General features: G+C 43.8%; 3 protein-coding genes across 4 annotated transcripts in view; 1 reads left to right on the top strand and 2 right to left on the bottom strand.

The window, feature by feature from the left end:
- The window catches only part of ehhadh (enoyl-CoA, hydratase/3-hydroxyacyl CoA dehydrogenase), a 14,040-nt gene extending 10,973 nt beyond the window's left edge, over positions 1-3,067 (bottom strand). The window contains exons 1-2 of the mRNA XM_072685340.1: positions 2,817-3,067; positions 1,782-1,885 (exon numbers count right to left, since the gene is read on the bottom strand). Coding sequence (XP_072541441.1) covers positions 1,782-1,885; positions 2,817-2,890 — 178 coding nt within the window. The 5' untranslated portion in view covers positions 2,891-3,067. The remainder of the gene's footprint in view (positions 1-1,781; positions 1,886-2,816) is intronic.
- A 1,005-nt stretch (positions 3,068-4,072) lies between these two features.
- tmem41aa (transmembrane protein 41aa) lies at positions 4,073-8,402 on the top strand. 2 transcript variants are annotated; one of them, XM_072684967.1, is made up of 5 exons: positions 4,073-4,252; positions 5,324-5,474; positions 5,631-5,696; positions 6,190-6,328; positions 6,912-8,402. In XM_072684967.1, exons 1-5 carry the CDS (start codon positions 4,095-4,097, stop codon positions 7,127-7,129), a joined length of 732 nt encoding a protein of 243 aa, XP_072541068.1. In that variant the 5' UTR covers positions 4,073-4,094; the 3' UTR covers positions 7,130-8,402. The 2 variants fall into 2 exon arrangements, with proteins under 2 accessions (XP_072541068.1, XP_072541067.1); XM_072684966.1 differs by having other exon boundaries at positions 5,631-5,792.
- A 1,468-nt stretch (positions 8,403-9,870) lies between these two features.
- igf2bp2a (insulin-like growth factor 2 mRNA binding protein 2a) overlaps positions 9,871-20,000 on the bottom strand; it is a 17,133-nt gene continuing 7,003 nt past the window's right edge. The window contains exons 7-12 of the mRNA XM_072684964.1: positions 19,702-19,770; positions 14,540-14,656; positions 13,863-13,937; positions 12,616-12,747; positions 12,364-12,477; positions 9,871-11,413 (exon numbers count right to left, since the gene is read on the bottom strand). Of these exons, the coding sequence (XP_072541065.1) occupies positions 11,318-11,413; positions 12,364-12,477; positions 12,616-12,747; positions 13,863-13,937; positions 14,540-14,656; positions 19,702-19,770 (603 nt within the window). The 3' untranslated portion in view covers positions 9,871-11,317. The remainder of the gene's footprint in view (positions 11,414-12,363; positions 12,478-12,615; positions 12,748-13,862; positions 13,938-14,539; positions 14,657-19,701; positions 19,771-20,000) is intronic.

Raw genomic sequence — 20,000 nt, 5'->3', positions numbered from 1 at the left:
ACTACATGATCATTACGACTACATGATCATTACGACTATACGATCATTACGACTACATGATCATTACGACTATATGATCATTACGACTACATAATCATTACGACTATATGATCATTACGACTACATAATCATTACGACTATATGATCATTACGACTATATGATCATTACGACTACATGATCATTACGACTATATGATCATTACGACTACATGATCATTACGACTACATGATCATTACGACTACATGATCATTACGACTATACGATCATTACGACTACATGATCATTACGACTACATGATCATTACGACTATACAATCATTACGACTACATGATCATTACGACTACATGATCATTACGACTATACGATCATTACGACTACATGATCATTACGACTATATGATCATTACGACTATACGATCATTACGACTATACGATCATTATGACTACATGATCATTACGACTATACGATCATTACGACTATATGATCATTACGACTACATGATCATTACGACTACATGATCATTACGACTATATGATCATTACGACTACATGATCATTACGACTATACGATCATTACGACTACATGATCATTACGACTATACGATCATTACGACTACATGATCATTACGACTATATGATCATTACGACTACATGATCATTACGACTATATGATCATTACGACTATACGATCATTACGACTACATGATCATTACGACTACATGATCATTACGACTACATGATCATTACGACTACATGATCATTACGACTATACGATCATTACGACTACATGATCATTACGACTACACGATCATTACGACTATACAATCATTACGACTATACAATCATTACGACTACATGATCATTACGACTATATGATCATTACGACTACATGATCATTACGACTACATGATCATTACGACTATACGATCATTACGACTACATGATCATTACGACTACACGATCATTACGACTATACAATCATTACGACTATACAATCATTACGACTACATGATCATTACGACTACATGATCATTACGACTACATGATCATTACGACTATACAATCATTACGACTATACGATCATTACGACTACATGATCATTACGACTACATGATCATTACGACTATACGATCATTACGACTATACGATCATTACGACTACATGATCATTACGACTACATGATCATTACGACTATACGATCATTACGACTATATGATCATTATGACTACATGATCATTACGACTATACGATCATTACGACTATACGATCATTACGACTACATGATCATTACGACTATACGATCATTACGACTACATGATCATTACGACTACATGATCATTACGACTATACAATCGTTACGACTACATAATCGTTACGACTACATGATCATTACGACTACATGATCATTACGACTACATGATCATTACGACTACATGATCATTATGACTACATGATCATTACGACTATACAATCGTTACGACTACATAATCGTTACGACTACATGATCATTACGACTACATGATCATTACGACTACATGATCATTAATGGTACTGTATGATTATTAGACGTACTGCATGTATTACATAATAATTATTATATGTGTACTGTACGTATCGTATGTCTGAGTATGTCAGAGCCATATATTGTTACTGTCCTGCAAAATCCTCTGAACTTTTAATGGTCAGTGTAAAAGATTGTATCCAGGTGATGGAGCGTTTCTATTGGTCCGTTCATCATGAAATGCTGTAGGAGGATTATGCGTGTGTTGGGGTGAGTTTACCTCCACTGAATTTGCCATTGTCTCCACACAGCACCACAGCCTTCACCTGCCTGTCCTCAAACGCCCGGGCCACCGCCTCAACCACGCCCCCCCTCACCACAGAGCTGAAAACACAGAGTCATTTACACAACCTGCAGGGACTACTTTCTGTAGCCGCACTACACCCTGCAGCATGTATCCCTCCACCTTTTTAATGATCTGATTTTAAAAGCAGGTTCTAGAGCCGAACTCTTCTCAGAACTCTGGTTATCTAGAACCTCCACTGTAGAACAGCTCTGACTGGGGGAGTTGCTCTAGAACCTCCACTGTAGAACAGCTCTGACTGGGGGAGGTTATCTAGAACCTCCACTGTAGAACAGCTCTGACTGGGGGAGCTGCTCTAGAACCTCCACTGTAGAGCAGCTCTGACTGGGGGAGGTTATCTAGAACCTCCACTGTAGAACAGCTCTGACTGGGGGAGCTTATCTAGAACCTCCACTGTAGAACAGCTCTGACTGGGGGAGGTTTTCTAGAACCTCCACTGTAGAACAGCTCTGACTGGGGGAGGTTATCTAGAACCTCCACCGTAGAACAGCTCTGACTGGGGGAGGTTTTCTAGAACCTCCACTGTAGAACAGCTCTGACTGGGGGAGCTGCTCTAGAACCTCCACTGTAGAACAGCTCTGACTGGGGGAGCTTATCTAGAACCTCCACTGTAGAACAGCTCTGACTGGGGGAGCTTATCTAGAACCTCCACTGTAGAACAGCTCTGACTGTTGTCACCAGTTGTTTTAGTTATGCAGAGAATTTTGGAAAAGAGGTGGGCTTCTCCCTCCACTCCTGATGTAGTTCTGTATTCTGTGCCCAGGAGAGCGCACACCTGTGCAGGTGGAGACTGGCTGGAAGTTGACTGGTGTTGACTGGTGCTCTTCTCAATTCCCCAAATGCATTATTATTATTATTATGGTTATTATTATTATTATTATTATTATTATTATGATGATGATGATGATATAAAATACACTGTATGGAATCTTAGCAGTGTTCTGAACTCACCTGAGGGCGTTCACAGGGGGGTTAGTGAGAGTGATCAATGCAATCGATCCCTTAGTTCTTGTATATCGAGCCATGGCTGATCAGTGGACCTCAGGCACTCTCTGTAGCTCAGCAGTTCTGCTGGCTGCTCGCTCTGGAGCCTCTGCCGAACTTCAGCAGGACTCTGACCCTGAGCTCTCTCTCTCTCCAGGGTTGTTGTTTAACTCAGGAAACTGGAGCAAAAGTCAGAGGCATGTTAGAGCTGCAGCAGCAGCAGCGCTGGAGGAGGCAGAGCCTCAGATCGCCATAAACCCCCTGATAAACCCCCTGATAAACCCGCAGAGAAACCCCCTGATAAACCCCCTGATAAACCCCCTGATAAACCCGCAGCGGGAACCTCAGCTTCTCCTTCACCGCCTGTTCACACAAACACCCCCCGGTCCACCTTACATAGTGCATGGGTTCCATTCCACACCTTTTAAGGTGGAGCAGGGGATCTGAATACAAAACTAGTGCAGCTCTGAGTGAGCAGCTAATACACAGATTACGGTAAAGAGCCCAGCGCTGTCAAACCGAGGCTCTGTCTCAAACGGCCCCTCACTCCCTTCCTAGGGCGCTCAGTACTCAACGCGACGAGCCGGATCTGTTCACAGGAAGCTGCTCATACTCACACACAGGCTACACGACTCAGTCCTCTACTATTTTAGACCGTGTTCTTTTATTTTGTATTATAGACATTAATGATTATTATTTTGCACAGAAATAATAACAAACTTACAAAAGGTAAAAAATGCAAAAGGTAAAAAATGCAAAAGGTAAAAAATGCATAGTTAATATTAAAGTAAAAATAAAAGATCCAATACAATAAGAAATACGTAAAAGGTAAAATAATTAAAATAACAAAATGGATTAAACAAGGGTAGGGGGAATTTTAAATCATAATTCTAAAACAAATACAAAATATAAATAAAATACAATTCATGCAATAAATACAGTTTAAATAAGTTACTTATAATTTGTTATAAACGTAAATCTAAAAGGATATATACATATATAATTAGATACACTATATAAAATCATATAATTAGTAATAATTAATTATTATATATTATTGGATGCTGTAAGTCTTCTTTTAGATGTAGTAGATTTAGTAGCTGTAGTAGATTTAGTAGCTGTAGTTTTACAGGAAGTAGTGAACGTGGATTGGGACGCGGCAGCCTCTGCAGCATACTGAACTCTGGTTGGCTCCTGAGAACCACGTGACTCTAACACGGTTGTGGTCTCTGCTGCTGTTCCGCCATGCGCTCTGTGCTGGGTTTGGGTTCGGTTCTGCTGCTGTCCTCTGTTTACCTGTACCTGCTGTCCGCTCACCTGCCCTCAGCTCACCTGCCCTCAGCTCACCTGGGTGATGAGGAACCAGGAGAGGGAGAGTCTCTCAGCACGGCTGGAGCTGCCGGGTAGGAAAGCTGGTCCTGACACGGAGCTGGATCTGTGACATTAAACTAATCACATACATCAAATTATTCTAATAACAATAATAACAATAATAATAACAATAATAATAATAATAATAATAATAATAATAACAATAACAATAATAATAATAAATTATCTGAAGTATGTAACTCTAAGTAAATGGTATCAATCCTAAACAAGGACCCTTACATGAACTCCTTCAGTAAATGCCCTCATCCTTTATTTATGACCAGGAAAGTGTTTTTAGAATGTCCCACTGTGACTCATCATCACCATCATCATCCTCCTCATCATCATCACTGTACCTGTTTACTGGATTTGAAAATTAGAATTAAATACCTGTACTTTTACTTAATGTACATTTAAATACATGTACTTTTATTCAGAGCTCCAATAGAAGAGAGAGGGAAACCAAGATGCCCCCTAACTGTCCCCTAACTGTCCCCCTAACTGTCCCCTAACTGTCCCCCTAACTGTCCCCCTAACTGCCCCCTAACTGTCCCCCTACTGCCCCCTGTCCCCTAACTGTCCCCCTACTTCCCCCTAACTGTCCCCCTACTGTCCCCTACTGCCCCCTAACTATCCCCTAACTGCCCCCTAACTGTCCCCTAACTGTCCCCCTAACTGTCCCCTACTGCCCCCTAACTATCCCCTAACTGCCCCCTAACTGTCCCCCTACTGTCCCCTAACTGTCCCCCTACTGTCCCCCTAACTGTCCCCTACTGCCCCCTAACTATCCCCTAACTGCCCCCTAACTGTCCCCCTGCTGTCCCCTAACTGTCCCCCTACTGTCCCCCTAACTGTCCCCTACTGCCCCCTAACTATCCCCTAACTGCCCCCTAACTGTCCCCCTGCTGTCCCCTAACTGTCCCCCTACTGTCCCCTAACTCATGACCTGCTTCCTTTCTTCTAGTTTTCATTCCACCTTAAACATTACTGTGGGGGGCAAATCACATCAGTGTTAAAAACTGTGACACTATAAAGAGAGTGTGTGTGTGTATGTGTATGTGTGTGTGTGTGTGTGTGTGTGTGTGTGTGTGTGTGTGTTCCAGGCTGAAGTTCCCCTCTGACCTGGAGGAGCTGCGGGAGCAGGCGGCTCTGCTGAGGCTCTATCAGAAGGAACACAGTGGATACGTTCTGCTGCTGTTCTGCAGCGCCTACATCTACAAGCAGGCCTTCGCCATCCCCGGATCCTCCCTGCTGGTACTTGTGAAACACGTTTCAGGAGATGCTAGGCTAACACTGCTAACAGTCACTAGACTTCTAGTGCACTACGCAGGCGCCGTGCTGCAGCCTGAGAGCGGGGTGTTATGAGGACACAGAGATCAGTACTGATACAAGGATTTTTGTGTTGTACAGAATGTCCTGGCGGGGGCGCTGTTCGGGCCCTGGCTGGGCCTGCTGCTGGCCTGTGTTCTGACCACGGTAGGCGCCACACTCTGCTTCCTGCTCTCACAGGCCTTCGGGAAACAGCACATCGTCCGGCTCTTCCCCGACAAGGTCGCTCTGCTGCAGCGGAAAGTGGGTGCACAAATCAGCCTACAGCAGTTTAACCCCACCCATTTAGCCTACAGCAGTTTAACCCCACCCATTCAGCCTACAGCAGTTTAACCCCACCCATTCAGCCTACAGCAGTTTAACCCCACCCATTCAGCCTACAGCAGTTTAACCCCACCCATTCAGCCTACAGCAGTTTAACCCCACCCATTTAGCCTACAGCAGTTTAACCCCACCCATTCAGCCTACAGCAGTTTAACCCCACCCGTTCAGACTACAGCAGTTTAACCCCACCCATTCAGACTACAGCAGTTTAGCATCACCTACTCATAATAATTTATAATAAAACTTAAAACACATTGTAATCCTGAACTGCAGTGCATCTACGTGTGTGTGTGTGTGTGTGTGTGTGTGTGTTTAGGTGGAGGAGAACCGCAGCAGTCTGTTCTTCTTCCTGCTCTTCCTGAGGTTCTTCCCCATGAGCCCAAACTGGTTCCTCAACATGAGCTCCCCCATCGTCAACATCCCCGTCACCCTCTTCTTCCTCTCCGTCTTCATCGGTAACTCCACCACTGAAACTACTGAACCCGTTTAGGTTTAGTTCAGTCCATCGTTACTGTCACTGAGTACAAAAACCTTCTATCTCCATCTCTGCTGTTTCTCTCTTTTCTCCGTAAAGTGAATCTGCAGCTGATCTTTATACTGTATCAGAATTTCATAATGAACGGACCAATAGAAACGCTCCAACATGACCTAAACCCTTTACATTGAAAGTTCAAAAGGTTGCTGTTCTGGAGATATGAGGATTTTGCACAGTGTATAAAATATACATAACAAACTCCATGACTACAGACACGTGAAAAAATGAGGACACCCCCTCTGTCTGTCTGATCATATTTAAACATCTGCAGGTCTGATCTTCATGTGATCTTCACTGAGAGATGGAGGTGATCTGACTAAACTCATCACCTGAAGAAACGTCTTTAATCATCATTTATAAAATAGAATTAATAGAAATATCATTTTTAATTTTTATTACTGATTTACTGATTTAAACCTCAGACGTTTAGTCTGGTCTGATCTTGATTGATGGTTGAAATGAATTTAAGGATCTTGTGTGTGTGTGTGTGCGTGCTCTTGCAGGTCTGATGCCGTATAATTTGGTGTGTGTTCAGACGGGCTCTGTGCTGTCTGAGCTGTCCTCTCTGGATGCTCTGTTCTCCTGGAGCATCCTGCTGAAGCTCCTACTGGCCGCTGGCGCCGCCCTGCTGCCGGCCGCCGTAATCCGCCGCTACAGCCACACCCACCTGCAGCTGGACGGCCTGCAGCCCAACGGCCTTCCGGAGAGGAAACAACAGTGACACACACACACACACACACACACACACACACGGCTCTAAAAGACCCTGTGAAAGTTTTGTGAAAAAGCAGCATCCTGGATACCACCTGAAACATCCTAGCAACCATTTGGAACAGCTCAGCAACAGGCTAGCATCCATAAAACAACCACCTGTGATGTGATATAGCAATGGTCTTTCAGAACCATAGCAACCACTTGGGATACCACAGTAACCACACAGCAACAGTGTAGAAACATCTTGGAACAGGGTAGCAACTGCATAGCAACAACATAGCACCCACCTGGGAAAGCAGAGCACCCATTTACAATCACAATACACGTAACAGCATAGCAACACCCTAGCAACCACCTGGGAATTGCTAATTGCTAGGTCCACCTGGGAATTGCTTGGTCTGTAATCTGTTATGGTGAGGAAATCAGTAATTACCAAGCCAAGCCAGGACCTTACACTCATATCTGCTTTAAGCCACACCCACTTCTAGAAAACTAAAGAGGCCACACAGCTTCACTGAAGACGCCTCGGCTGACTTTCACTGGTCTGTCGCTTTAAAGTGACTGTGTGTGTAATTGTGGATTTCTGGGGACTCTGGGATGTGTGAACTGCCTGAACTGTTTATGGAGTAACGGTGGGTCGGCGTCCTTTAATATCCTGAGGTTTATTAATGAAGATTTTAATGATCAAAGATCTGAAATGTTCTGTAGTGTTTTGTTGTTGCCTTGTTTTTTACTGATGTGGGTCTGAATTGATTTATAAGTGATTGATTACTTTTTATGTGATGTGACTCAAATCCTGCTGGATGATTATTGATGATTACTTTGTACTGATGGTGCTTCACTGAGGGACTTCCCTCCAGTGCCTTTGGGGAGCCGGTTTCCGTGTATATTAAGCGTGATGGGTATGTTGATTATATTCGGGGTTATTGATTATAATGACCTCACACGGCCTCGTGTTGTTTATCGACACGTTTTTAAGTGAAAAAAACACTTTAGGAGGAGCTCTTCACTGAACCCCAGAGCTGTAGATCAGAGGCGGTGTGCACAGTGAGTGTTTACGGTCTGTTCAGACACTTTTCAGAACATCTGTAAACACGTTTGTTTATGTATTCAGACTTGTTTACTGTTTACTCCTCATTGTTATTGTTTTTTTGTGATTTTCTTTTCTCAAAAAATCTACATTTGACTTAAAAACAGCACAAATATTAGTATGATTGACTGCAAGCCCGCATGTCTGTAATGTAACAGATTTATTAAAGAATATTGAGAACACATTAAAACAGTGTTCTGGCTGAATGTTATGGTCACGGTGTGAATCACAGCTCAGTTAGCACACTTCACCTGATCTGCAGTTTAGACGGAACGTAAAGAGGTTCTACAGCCGTAAAGAGCGTTTACCAGCAGAACCCAAACAGAACTGTCCAACGGGCCGATCCTAAAACCCCAAAACTGTTACATCACAGGCTTATATTTACATCCCCAACATTGCGTAAGCCCCGCCCCCAAGAAAAAGCTGTAGTCAAAGCTGGTGAAGCGGTTAAACGCGCCGGTGACGTCAGGAGAATAAGGTGGTGTTGATACTGGAGAGCAGCTCGTCACCTCCAGACTGTAGTCAAGATGCTAGTAGTCATGGGAATATCGGTTGCCACAGTAACCAGGCCTACTGACCATGACAATGCTAACTTTTACCATCTCGTCTCTTGATCGTCCGCTCCCTGAAACTGGAGCTAAACTCACATCAGAAGCTTTTTACCGATAAAACTCGACAGGCAAACCCAGGGGCACGGCTTTTAGGGGCCCAGCTTTTAGGGGCCCAGCTTTTAGGGGCACGGCTAAAAGCTAACAGGCTACAATCTGTAGTGTTTTTGTTAGAGAATTTAAACTGGGCTATAATATGGGAGTCCTGTGAACGGTCACTGGTGGCGTAATCCAGCCAATAAGAGCGGAGCTCTAAAGAATTTTTCCACAAATCAGTGTTTGTTTGTTTGTTTGTTTGTTTAGGTAAAATAACAGGGGGGTTAAACAAGCTGCAAAACTACATGACCACAACCAAACTCTCACGCTCAGAACCACCGAGATCGGGTTCCTCAACCCTGATGGTTGGTGTGAACATCACCTGAAGCTGCTGGACCGTTTCTGCATGATTTTATATACGCGTGGGGCGTGCCCCTGGGGAAAGGGGCGTGGCCACCGTGACCTGGCAGGCAGCTAGGCTCAACACAAACTCAGGGTTCAAGTGACTCGCATGCCTTTATCCCCCTCTCCCTCCACCTCACCCAAACAGACCCCTGACCACTGAACATATTAACAGCCAAGTGGAGCTCAGCCTCAGCACACAGGCCGTGTCTGCAGTCCACCGGCAGCTCGGCCCTCATGCTCACCCCCTCTCCCTCCTGTAGGCCTGGACAGACCCTCTTCATGCTTCCACCTGGGCTCGTTAGACTGAACGCCCACAGGTGCACATCATCAGGGCCGTGGGCAGGCCCCGCCTCTTCACTGCCACACACTGCACTGCTCCCACACGATTGGCTGATCAGATAACTGTAGGAATGAACAGGTGTAAAGTGTTCCTAATAAAGTGCTTGGTGGGTGAGCATGTTATTGTGTGTGTATATGTGTGAGGAGTTTGTAAGGTGATGATGTGTGTGTTATGTTATTACATCATCGTGAATAAACAGCCAATCACACGGGTTTCAGTAAAACTAGAGGTGTTTTATTGGAGCTGAGTTAGTGAATCCAGTATGAATCTAAAGTGCAGTCAGTTCTACTGCACCGCCCGACAGTTAGAGCTCCATTCAGTCATCAGAAGAAAAATAATGCACTTAATAATAATAATAATAATAATGAAAGGAAAATGTCACGTTTTTGCTGTTAGTAGCAGTAGTTAGCATTTCTGACTGAACTCATCCTTAAACCAGGGGGTTGTGGTGAGAAATGCTTGGTTCTAGATAACCTCCTCCAGTCAGAGCTGTGGTTCTACAGTGGAGGTTCTAGATAACCCAGTCAGAGCTGTGGTTCTACAGTGGAGGTGAAGGGAAGCAGACGTCTGAAGCTCTACTAAAAGCTCCTCACAGAAAGTTCTTCACCTAATGGTGATGAAGACGCTGCCTGATGCCTGAGACACTGTTCTACCAGAGTTCTGAGAAGAGCTCGGCTCTAGAACCTGCTTTTAGAACCAGATCATTAAAATGGTGGAGGGATACATGCTGCAGGGTGTAGTGCGGCTACAGAAAGTAGTCCCTAAAGAGAACTGCATTAGTTCAGATTCTCTATTCACTATTTTACCTTCATCATCTTCATCATCATCATCATCACCATTCCATATAAAACGCAGAAGACTCGTGTAGCTGCACTGGTGGGTTTGGATAGGAGATCATTTATGGGCTGTATCTGTGTATATATACTATATGGACAAAAGTATTGGGACACCTGCTGATTCATTGTTTCTTCTGAAATCAAGGGTATTAATCCTGCTTCTGTTGGAGTAACTGTCTCTACTGTCCAGAGAGATACAGATTCTGGAGGAGCATTGCTGTGAGGATTTGATTGTATTCAGCAACAAGAGCATTAGTGAGGTCAGGATGTTGGATAGCTGATCACCACCCCACCTCATCATCCCCACCTCATCCCAAAAGTACTGGATAGAGCTCCAACACCATCATTCCAGAGAACACAGTTCCTCCACTGCTCCACAGCTCCTCAATGCTGGGGGGCTTTATACCCCTCTAGCCCACGCCTGGCATTAGGCAGCATGGAGCCAATAGGGTCATGATGTTGATCTGCTCCAGAGAGTCCTATTCTATTGGCAGTACTTCTTCTCTACAGGGACTAGACAAGCTGTGTGTGTGTGTGTGTGTATTTGTGTTAAGGTGTTTTTGGTTCTACACAATTCAGTCCTGCTCCAGTAAATAAAGGTTCTACAGTAGAACGTGTTCAGCTCCTGCCATAAAACACTCTAATAAGGTAAAACCTAAACATCTCGACCCTACAGCTTCAGAACAAATAACCCAGGGGTGTGTCCCAGCACAAGCCCCGCCCACTTACAATTTCCTGACTGTATGTCATCATGACTGATAGTGGCTCTCTTGCTGGTCGGACCACTTTCACACTCTGACACATGGCACGCACACTGCCTTGTCAGACCCCTGGGCTGACCCACTGGCTACATCCATCAGCTGTGGTCACCCCCCAGTGTTCACTGAGAGTGGTGCGGTTCTGAGGAGCCCAGCTGGTGTGTCTGCTCATGCTGCTTGGCCTGCTGAATGATCTCCCTGATCTTCCTCTGTGCAGTCTGCAGAACAACAGTGACACACACCAACATCATATATAACACACACACACACACCATATAACACACACACACCATATAACACACGCACATCATATAACACACACACATAATATAACACACACATAATATAACACACACATAATATAACACACATGTCATATATAACACACACACATTATATAACACACACGTAATATAACACACACGTCATATATAACACACACACATCATATATAACACACACATTATATATAACACACACACATCATAAAACACACACACATCATATAACACACACACATCATATAACACACACATAATATAACACACACATAATATAACACACATGTCATATATAACACACACACATTATATAACACACACACATCATATATAACACACATCATATATAACACACACACATCATATAACACACACACATCATATAACACACACATAATATAACACACACATAATATAACACACATGTCATATATAACACACATTATATAACACACACACATCATATATAACACACATCATATATAACACACACACATCATATAACACACACACATCATATAACACACACACACACACATCATATAACACACATCATATAACACACATCAAATATAACACACGCATCATATAACACACATCATATATAACACACATCATATATAACACACACACATCATATAACACACACACACACATCATATAACACACACACACACATCATATAACACACACACATCATATAACACACACACACACATCATATAACACACATCATATAACACACATCAAATATAACACACGCATCATATAACACACATCATATATAACACACGCATCATATAACACACATTACACATCTATTAGTAAACCTATAAGAAATGGTAACAGATCAAAGCTGCGGACGGGGACGTTAATATCAGTCTGACCTGGCTGGCGAAGAAATGGCCACTGATTTTTACAAACACCTCGTCGTTCTCATCCGGAGTCTGTTCCCGTGGTACGATGACCTCAGCACTGGTCAGATTCTGCAGCTCATTAACCTGAAAAATACAGACCACCATCACTAACCACCAGACCATCCTCACATAGAAATACACACTGCAGCACACACTGCACAACAACAAACAAACAAACAACAACAATAGCAATATTAATAATAGTAATATTAAAGGTCTGACCGTTTTCCCGCCCTTCCCTATGACCCGTCCAGCTGCTGAGGAGGGCACTTTGATGTGCGTCTCCAGTCTCACTTCCTCCTTTACTGAGAAAAAATTATCCTCTCTCAGCTTCCCGAATATCCTGCCCTGAGCCTGCACACACACACTGTGTAATTAAAGTGGGTGCAGTGTGCGATTAGTGTGGGTGCAGTGTGTGATTAGTGTGGGTGCAGTGTGTGATTAGTGTGGGTGCAGTGTGTGATTAGTGTGGGTGCAGTGTGTGATTAGTGTGGGTGCAGTGTGTGATTATTGATGTGGTAAGTGTGTGATTAGTGTGGGTGCAGTGTGTGATTAGTGTGGGTGCAGTGTGTGATTAGTGTGGGTACAGTGTGTGATTAGTGTGGGTGCAGTGTGTGATTGTTAATGTGGTAAGTGTGTGATTAGTGTGGGTGCAGTGTGTGATTAGTGTGGGTGCAGTGTGTGATTATTGATGTGGTAAGTGTGTGATTAGTGTGGGTGCAGTGTGTGATTAGTGTGGGTGCAGTGTGTGATTAGTGTGGGTGCAGTGTGTGATTATTAATGTGGTAAGTGTGCGATTAGTGTGGGTGCAGTGTGTGATTAGTGTGGGTGCAGTGTGTGATTAGTGTGGGTGCAGTGTGTGATTATTGATGTGGTAAGTGTGTGATTAGTGTGGGTGCAGTGTGTGATTAGTGTGGGTGCAGTGTGTGATTAGTGTGGGTACAGTGTGTGATTATTAATGTGGTAAGTGTGCGATTAGTGTGGGTGCAGTGTGTGATTAGTGTGGGTGCAGTGTGTGATTAGTGTGGGTGCAGTGTGTGATTATTAATGTGGTAAGTGTGTGATTAGTGTGGGTGCAGTGTGTGATTAGTGTGGGTGCAGTGTGTGATTAGTGTGGGTACAGTGTGTGATTATTAATGTGCTAAGTGTGCGATTAGTGTGGGTGCAGTGTGTGATTAGTGTGGGTGCAGTGTGTGATTAGTGTGGGTGCAGTGTGTGATTAGTGTGGGTGCAGTGTGTGATTATTAATGTGGTAAGTGTGTGATTAGTGTGGGTGCAGTGTGTGATTAGTGTGGGTACAGTGTGTGATTATTAATGTGGTAAATGTGTGATTAGTGTGGGTGCAGTGTGTGATTAGTGTGGGTGCATTGTGTAATTATTGATGTGGTAAGTGTGTGATTAGTGTGGGTGCAGTGTGTAATTATTGATGTGGTAAGTGTGTGATTAGTGTGAAATTACTGCTTGTCTACCTTAAACTGAGCTTCAGGAGGTCCAGTGATGATGACCATTCTCTCTGTAACATCTGGACTCTCTGCAGGAGCAATCTGCACACAGAACACCCCATCACACACTGATACACCCCCCATCACACACTGATACACACCCCATCACACACTGATACACACCCCATCACACACTGATACACCCCCCATCACACACTGATACACACCCCATCACACACTGATACACACCCCATCACACACTGATACACACCCCATCACACACTGATACACCCCCCATCACACACTGATACACCCCCCATCACACACTGATACACACCCCATCACACACTGATACACCCCCCCTCACACACTGATACACACCCCATCACACACTGATACACCCCCCATCACACACTGATACACACCACATCACACACTGATACCCACCCCATCACACACTGATACACCCCCCATCACACACTGATACACCCCCCATCACACACTGATACACACCCCATCACACACTGATACACCCCCCATCACACACTGATACACACCCCATCACACACTGATACACACTGATGATATAATTAAGTATGTAATTAGATAATTACAGTACAGTAATGACTGGACGCAGACAGGCGGCTCAGAGGGGTAATAAGGGTAATGGGGGAACTACAGCTCTGCGAGGTCAGCAGGGGTACCTTAATGGACGCTCCAGCGAATCGTGCGAGCTGTTTAATGTGCTGTCCCTTTTTCCCAATCAGAGCCCCCACGGCCTGGGTGGGGATGAAGAGGTAGACCACCTCCTGCTCAGCAACCTGCAATAGAGAACCAGGTAAAGAGCCATTTAAGATCCAAATGTCCATATTTGTATGATTATAAAGAACCTGTGAGAACCTTTCTAATAGAGCAGAACCAGTAAAAAGCACTGCAATGATTCACTCATCATAACTGATCATGATAATGACCAAATACCACGGTAACGCCCACCTCTACCCTGCAGGTACAGTACAACACTCAGCACTGGTTACATTTCTCTTTCTCTGGTATCCATGGTGAGCAGGTGGAGTCTGTGAAAGCCCCGCCCACGCAGCTCCATTTACAATGTGAGCTGTCCACTGCAGTTAACGAGCTCCACCACTGCCCACTGGATTCTATTATAGGGATATACAGGCTATGGGAAGATTGCTGACACAGATGTGCAAATGCACACACACAGCTTGTCTAGTCCCAGCCAAGAAGTACTGCTAGTAGAATATGACTCTCTGGAGCAGATCATCATCATGAAACTGCTGTGTGTGTGAGTTAGAGGTACTTACTGAGTGTGTGTGTGTGTGTGTGAGTTAGAGGTACTTACTGAGTCTGAGTGTGTGTGTGTGAGTTAGAAGTACTTACTGAGTCTGAGTGTGTGTGTGTGTGAGTTAGAGGTACTTACTGAGTGTGTGTGTGTGTGAGTTAGAGGTACTTATTGAGTCTGAGTGTGTGTGTGTGAGTTAGAGGTACTTACTGAGTGTGTGTGTGTGTGTGTGTGAGTTAGAGGTACTTACTGAGTGTGTGTGTGTGTGTGTGTGTGAGTTAGAGGTACTTACTGAGTCTGAGTGTGTGTGTGTGAGTTAGAGGTACTTACTGAGTCTGTGTGTGTGTGTGAGTTAGAGGTACTTACTGAGTCTGTGTGTGTGAGTTAGAGGTACTTACTGAGTCTGAGTGTGTGTGTGAGTTAGAGGTACTTACTGAGTGTGTGTGTGTGTGTGTGTGAGTTAGAGGTACTTACTGAGTCTGAGTGTGTGTGTGTGAGTTAGAGGTACTTACTGAGTGTGTGTGTGAGTTAGAGGTACTTACTGAGTCTGAGTGTGTGTGTGTGAGAGTTAGAGGTACTTACTGAGTCTGAGTGTGTGTGTGTGTGAATTAGAGGTACTTACTGAGTCTGAGTGTGTGTGTGTGTGAATTAGAGGTACTTACTGAGTCTGAGTGTGTGTGTGAGTTAGAGGTACTTATTGAGTCTGAGTGTGTGTGTGTGAGTTAAGTCAAGTCAAGTGGGTTTATTGTCATTTCAGCTACATACAGAGTACACAGTGAAACGAAACAACGTTCCTCCAGGACCATGGTGCAACATAGACAGTGCATACAAGACACAAGTGCAGCACAATACAAGTGCAGACAGAGGATAATAAATAATGACGGTTAGAGGTACTTACTGAGTCTGAGTGTGTGTGTGTGAGTTAGAGGTACTTACTAAGTCTGAGTGTGTGTGTGTGAGTTAGAGGTACTTACTGAGTCTGAGTGTGTGTGTGTGTGAGTTAGAGGTACTTACTGAGTGTGTGTGTGTGTGAGTTAGAGGTACTTACTGAGTCTGAGTGTGTGTGTGTGAGTTAGAGGTACTTACTAAGTCTGAGTGTGTGTGTGTGAGTTAGAGGTACTTACTGAGTGTGTGTGTGTGAGTTAGAGGTACTTACTAAGTCTGAGTGTGTGTGTGTGTGAGTTAGAGGTACTTACTGAGTCTGAGTGTGTGTGTGAGTTAGAGGTACTTACTGAGTGTGTGTGTGTGTGTGTGTGAGTTAGAGGTACTTACTAAGTCTGAGTGTGTGTGTGTGAGTTAGAGGTACTTACTGAGTGTGTGTGTGTGTGAGTTAGAGGTACTTACTGAGTGTGTGTGTCTAAGTTAGAGGTACTTACTGAGTCTGAGTGTGTGTGTCTAAGTTAGAGGTACTTACTGAGTCTGAGTGTGTGTGTGTGTGAGTTAGAGGTACTTACTGAGTGTGTGTGTGTGTGAGTTAGAGGTACTTACTGAGTCTGAGTGTGTGTGTCTAAGTTAGAGGTACTTACTGAGTCTGAGTGTGTGTGTGTGTGAGTTAGAGGTACTTACTGAGTGTGTGTGTGTGAGTTAGAGGTACTTACTGAGTGTGTGTGTGTGTGTGTGAGTTAGAGGTACTTACTGAGTCTGAGTGTGTGTGTCTAAGTTAGAGGTACTTACTGAGTGTGTGTGTGTGAGTTAGAGGTACTTACTGAGTGTGTGTGTGTGTGTGTGAGTTAGAGGTACTTACTGAGTCTGAGTGTGTGTGAGTTAGAGGTACTTACTGAGTGTGTGTGTCTAAGTTAGAGGTACTTACTGAGTCTGAGTGTGTGTGTCTAAGTTAGAGGTACTTACTGAGTCTGAGTGTGTGTGTGTGTGAGTTAGAGGTACTTACTGAGTGTGTGTGTGTGAGTTAGAGGTACTTACTGAGTGTGTGTGTGTGTGTGTGAGTTAGAGGTACTTACTAAGTCTGAGTGTGTGTGTGTGTGAGTTAGAGGTACTTACTGAGTGTGTGTGTGTGAGTTAGAGGTACTTACTGAGTGTGTGTGTCTAAGTTAGAGGTACTTACTGAGTCTGAGTGTGTGTGTCTAAGTTAGAGGTACTTACTGAGTGTGTGTGTGAGATAGAGGTACTTACTGAGTGTGTGTGTGTGAGTTAGAGGTACTTACTGAGTGTGTGTGTGTGAGTTAGAGGTACTTACTGAGTGTGTGTGTCTAAGTTAGAGGTACTTACTGAGTCTGAGTGTGTGTGTCTAAGTTAGAGGTACTTACTGAGTGTGTGTGTGAGATAGAGGTACTTACTGAGTGTGTGTGTGTGAGTTAGAGGTACTTACTGAGTGTGTGTGTCTAAGTTAGCGGTACTTACTGAGTCTGAGTCTGTGTGTGAGTTAGAGGTACTTACTGAGTCTGAGTGTGTGTGTGAGTTAGAGGTACTTACTGAGTCTGAGCGTGTGTGTGTGAGTTAGAGGTACTTACTGAGTCTGAGTCTGTGTGTGAGTTAGAGGTACTTACTGAGTCTGAGTGTGTGTGTGTGAGATAGAGGTACTTACTGAGTGTGTGTGTGTGAGTTAGAGGTACTTACTGAGTCTGAGTGTGTGTGTCTAAGTTAGAGGTACTTACTGAGTCTGAGTGTGTGTGTGTGTGAGTTAGAGGTACTTACTGAGTGAGTGTGTGTGAGTTAGAGGTACTTACTGAGTGTGTGTGTCTAAGTTAGAGGTACTTACTGAGTCTGAGTGTGTGTGTAAGTTAGAGGTACTTACTGAGTCTGAGTGTGTGTGTGTGTGAGTTAGAGGTACTTACTGAGTGTGTGTGTGTGAGTTAGAGGTACTTACTGAGTGTGTGTGTGTGTGTGAGTTAGAGGTACTTACTAAGTCTGAGTGTGTGTGTGTGTGAGTTAGAGGTACTTACTGACTGTGTGTGTGTGAGTTAGAGGTACTTACTGAGTGTGTGTGTCTAAGTTAGAGGTACTTACTGAGTCTGAGTGTGTGTGTCTAAGTTAGAGGTACTTACTGAGTGTGTGTGTGAGATAGAGGTACTTACTGAGTGTGTGTGTGTGTGAGTTAGAGGTACTTACTGAGTGTGTGTGTCTAAGTTAGAGGTACTTACTGAGTCTGAGTCTGTGTGTGAGTTAGAGGTACTTACTGAGTCTGAGTGTGTGTGTGAGTTAGAGGTACTTACTGAGTGTGTGTGTGTGAGTTAGAGGTACTTACTGAGTCTGAGTGTGTGTGTCTAAGTTAGAGGTACTTACTGAGTCTGAGTCTGTGTGTGAGTTAGAGGTACTTACTGAGTCTGAGTGTGTGTGTGTGAGATAGAGGTACTTACTGAGTGTGTGTGTGTGAGTTAGAGGTACTTACTGAGTCTGAGTGTGTGTGTCTAAGTTAGAGGTACTTACTGAGTGTGTGTGTGAGTTAGAGGTACTTACTGAGTCTGAGTGTGTGTGTCTAAGTTAGAGGTACTTACTGAGTGTGTGTGTGAGATAGAGGTACTTACTGAGTGTGTGTGTGAGATAGAGGTACTTACTGAGTGTGTGTGTGTGAGTTAGAGGTACTTACTGAGTGTGTGTGTGTGTGAGTTAGAGGTACTTACTGAGTGTGTGTGTGTGAGTTAGAGGTACTTACTGAGTGTGTGTGTGTGAGTTAGAGGTACTTACTGAGTGTGTGTGTGAGTTAGAGGTACTTACTGAGTGTGTGTGTGTGAGATAGATGTACTTACTGAGTGTGTGTGTGAGATAGAGGTACTTACTGAGTGTGTGTGTGAGTTAGAGGTACTTACTGAGTGTGTGTGTGAGATAGATGTACTTACTGAGTGTGTGTGTGAGATAGATGTACTTACTGAGTGTGTGTGTGAGATAGATGTACTTACTGAGTGTGTGTGTGAGATAGAGGTACTTACTGAGTGTGTGTGTGAGATAGATGTACTTACTGAGTGTGTGTGTAAGTTAGAGGTACTTACTGAGTGTGTGTGTGAGTTAGAGGTACTTACTGAGTGAGTGTGTGTGTGAGTTAGAAGTACTTACTGAGTGTGTGTGTGTGAGTTAGAGGTACTTACTGAGTGTATGTGTGAGATAGAGGTACTTACTGAGTGAGTGTGTGTGTGAGTTAGAAGTACTTACTGAGTGTGTGTGTGTGTGAGTTAGAAGTACTTACTGAGTGTGTGTGTGAGTTAGAGGTACTTACTGAGTCTGAGTCTGTGTGTGAGTTAGAAGTACTTACTGAGTGTGTGTGTGTGAGTTAGAGGTACTTACTGAGTGTGTGTGTGAGTTAGAGGTACTTACTGAGTGTGTGTGTGAGATAGATGTACTTACTGAGTGTGTGTGTGAGTTAGAGGTACTTACTGAGTGTATGTGTGAGATAGAGGTACTTACTGAGTGTGTGTGTGAGATAGATGTACTTACTGAGTGTGTGTGTGAGTTAGAGGTACTTACTGAGTGTATGTGTGAGATAGAGGTACTTACTGAGTGTGTGTGTGAGATAGAGGTACTTACTGAGTGTATGTGTGAGATAGAGGTACTTACTGAGTGTATGTGTGAGATAGAGGTACTTACTGAGTGTATGTGTGAGATAGAGGTACTTACTGAGTGTGTGCGATTGTGAGCAGCAGCTGGTGAAAGTCCATACAGTCCTGCCAGATGGGCTGAGTGACCCTGCCCAGAAACAACACACAAACTAAACACAGCTAGACTAAAAACTAACACACAGTAGCATCACACACACATCATCACAGCACACCAGAGCATCTGAATATTAATAAACCTGATCGTATCTACTGCACATGAAAACCCTGCTCAGGTAAGATGAGCTGTTAATCAGTACACTCAGTAAAATCACTGTGTTTATGTTTATTGATTAACTTTGACTTTTTCTCTCAGTCTGG

The sequence above is a fragment of the Salminus brasiliensis genome, chromosome 8, assembly GCF_030463535.1.
Source record: "Salminus brasiliensis chromosome 8, fSalBra1.hap2, whole genome shotgun sequence".
Lineage (NCBI taxonomy): Eukaryota > Metazoa > Chordata > Actinopteri > Characiformes > Bryconidae > Salminus > Salminus brasiliensis.
This window is presented reverse-complemented; position numbering and strand designations above follow the sequence as displayed.

Bases quoted from the DNA above. Each gene is read 5' to 3' on its own strand.
- tmem41aa (XM_072684966.1), top strand. From the start codon at position 4,095: ATGCGCTCTGTGCTGGGTTTGGGTTCGGTTCTGCTGCTGTCCTCTGTT. The intron at 5,475-5,630 runs GTACTTGTGAAA...TGTGTTGTACAG, and splicing joins TCCCCGGATCCTCCCTGCTG to AATGTCCTGGCGGGGGCGCT. The intron at 6,329-6,911 runs GTAACTCCACCA...GTGCTCTTGCAG, and splicing joins CTTCCTCTCCGTCTTCATCG to GTCTGATGCCGTATAATTTG.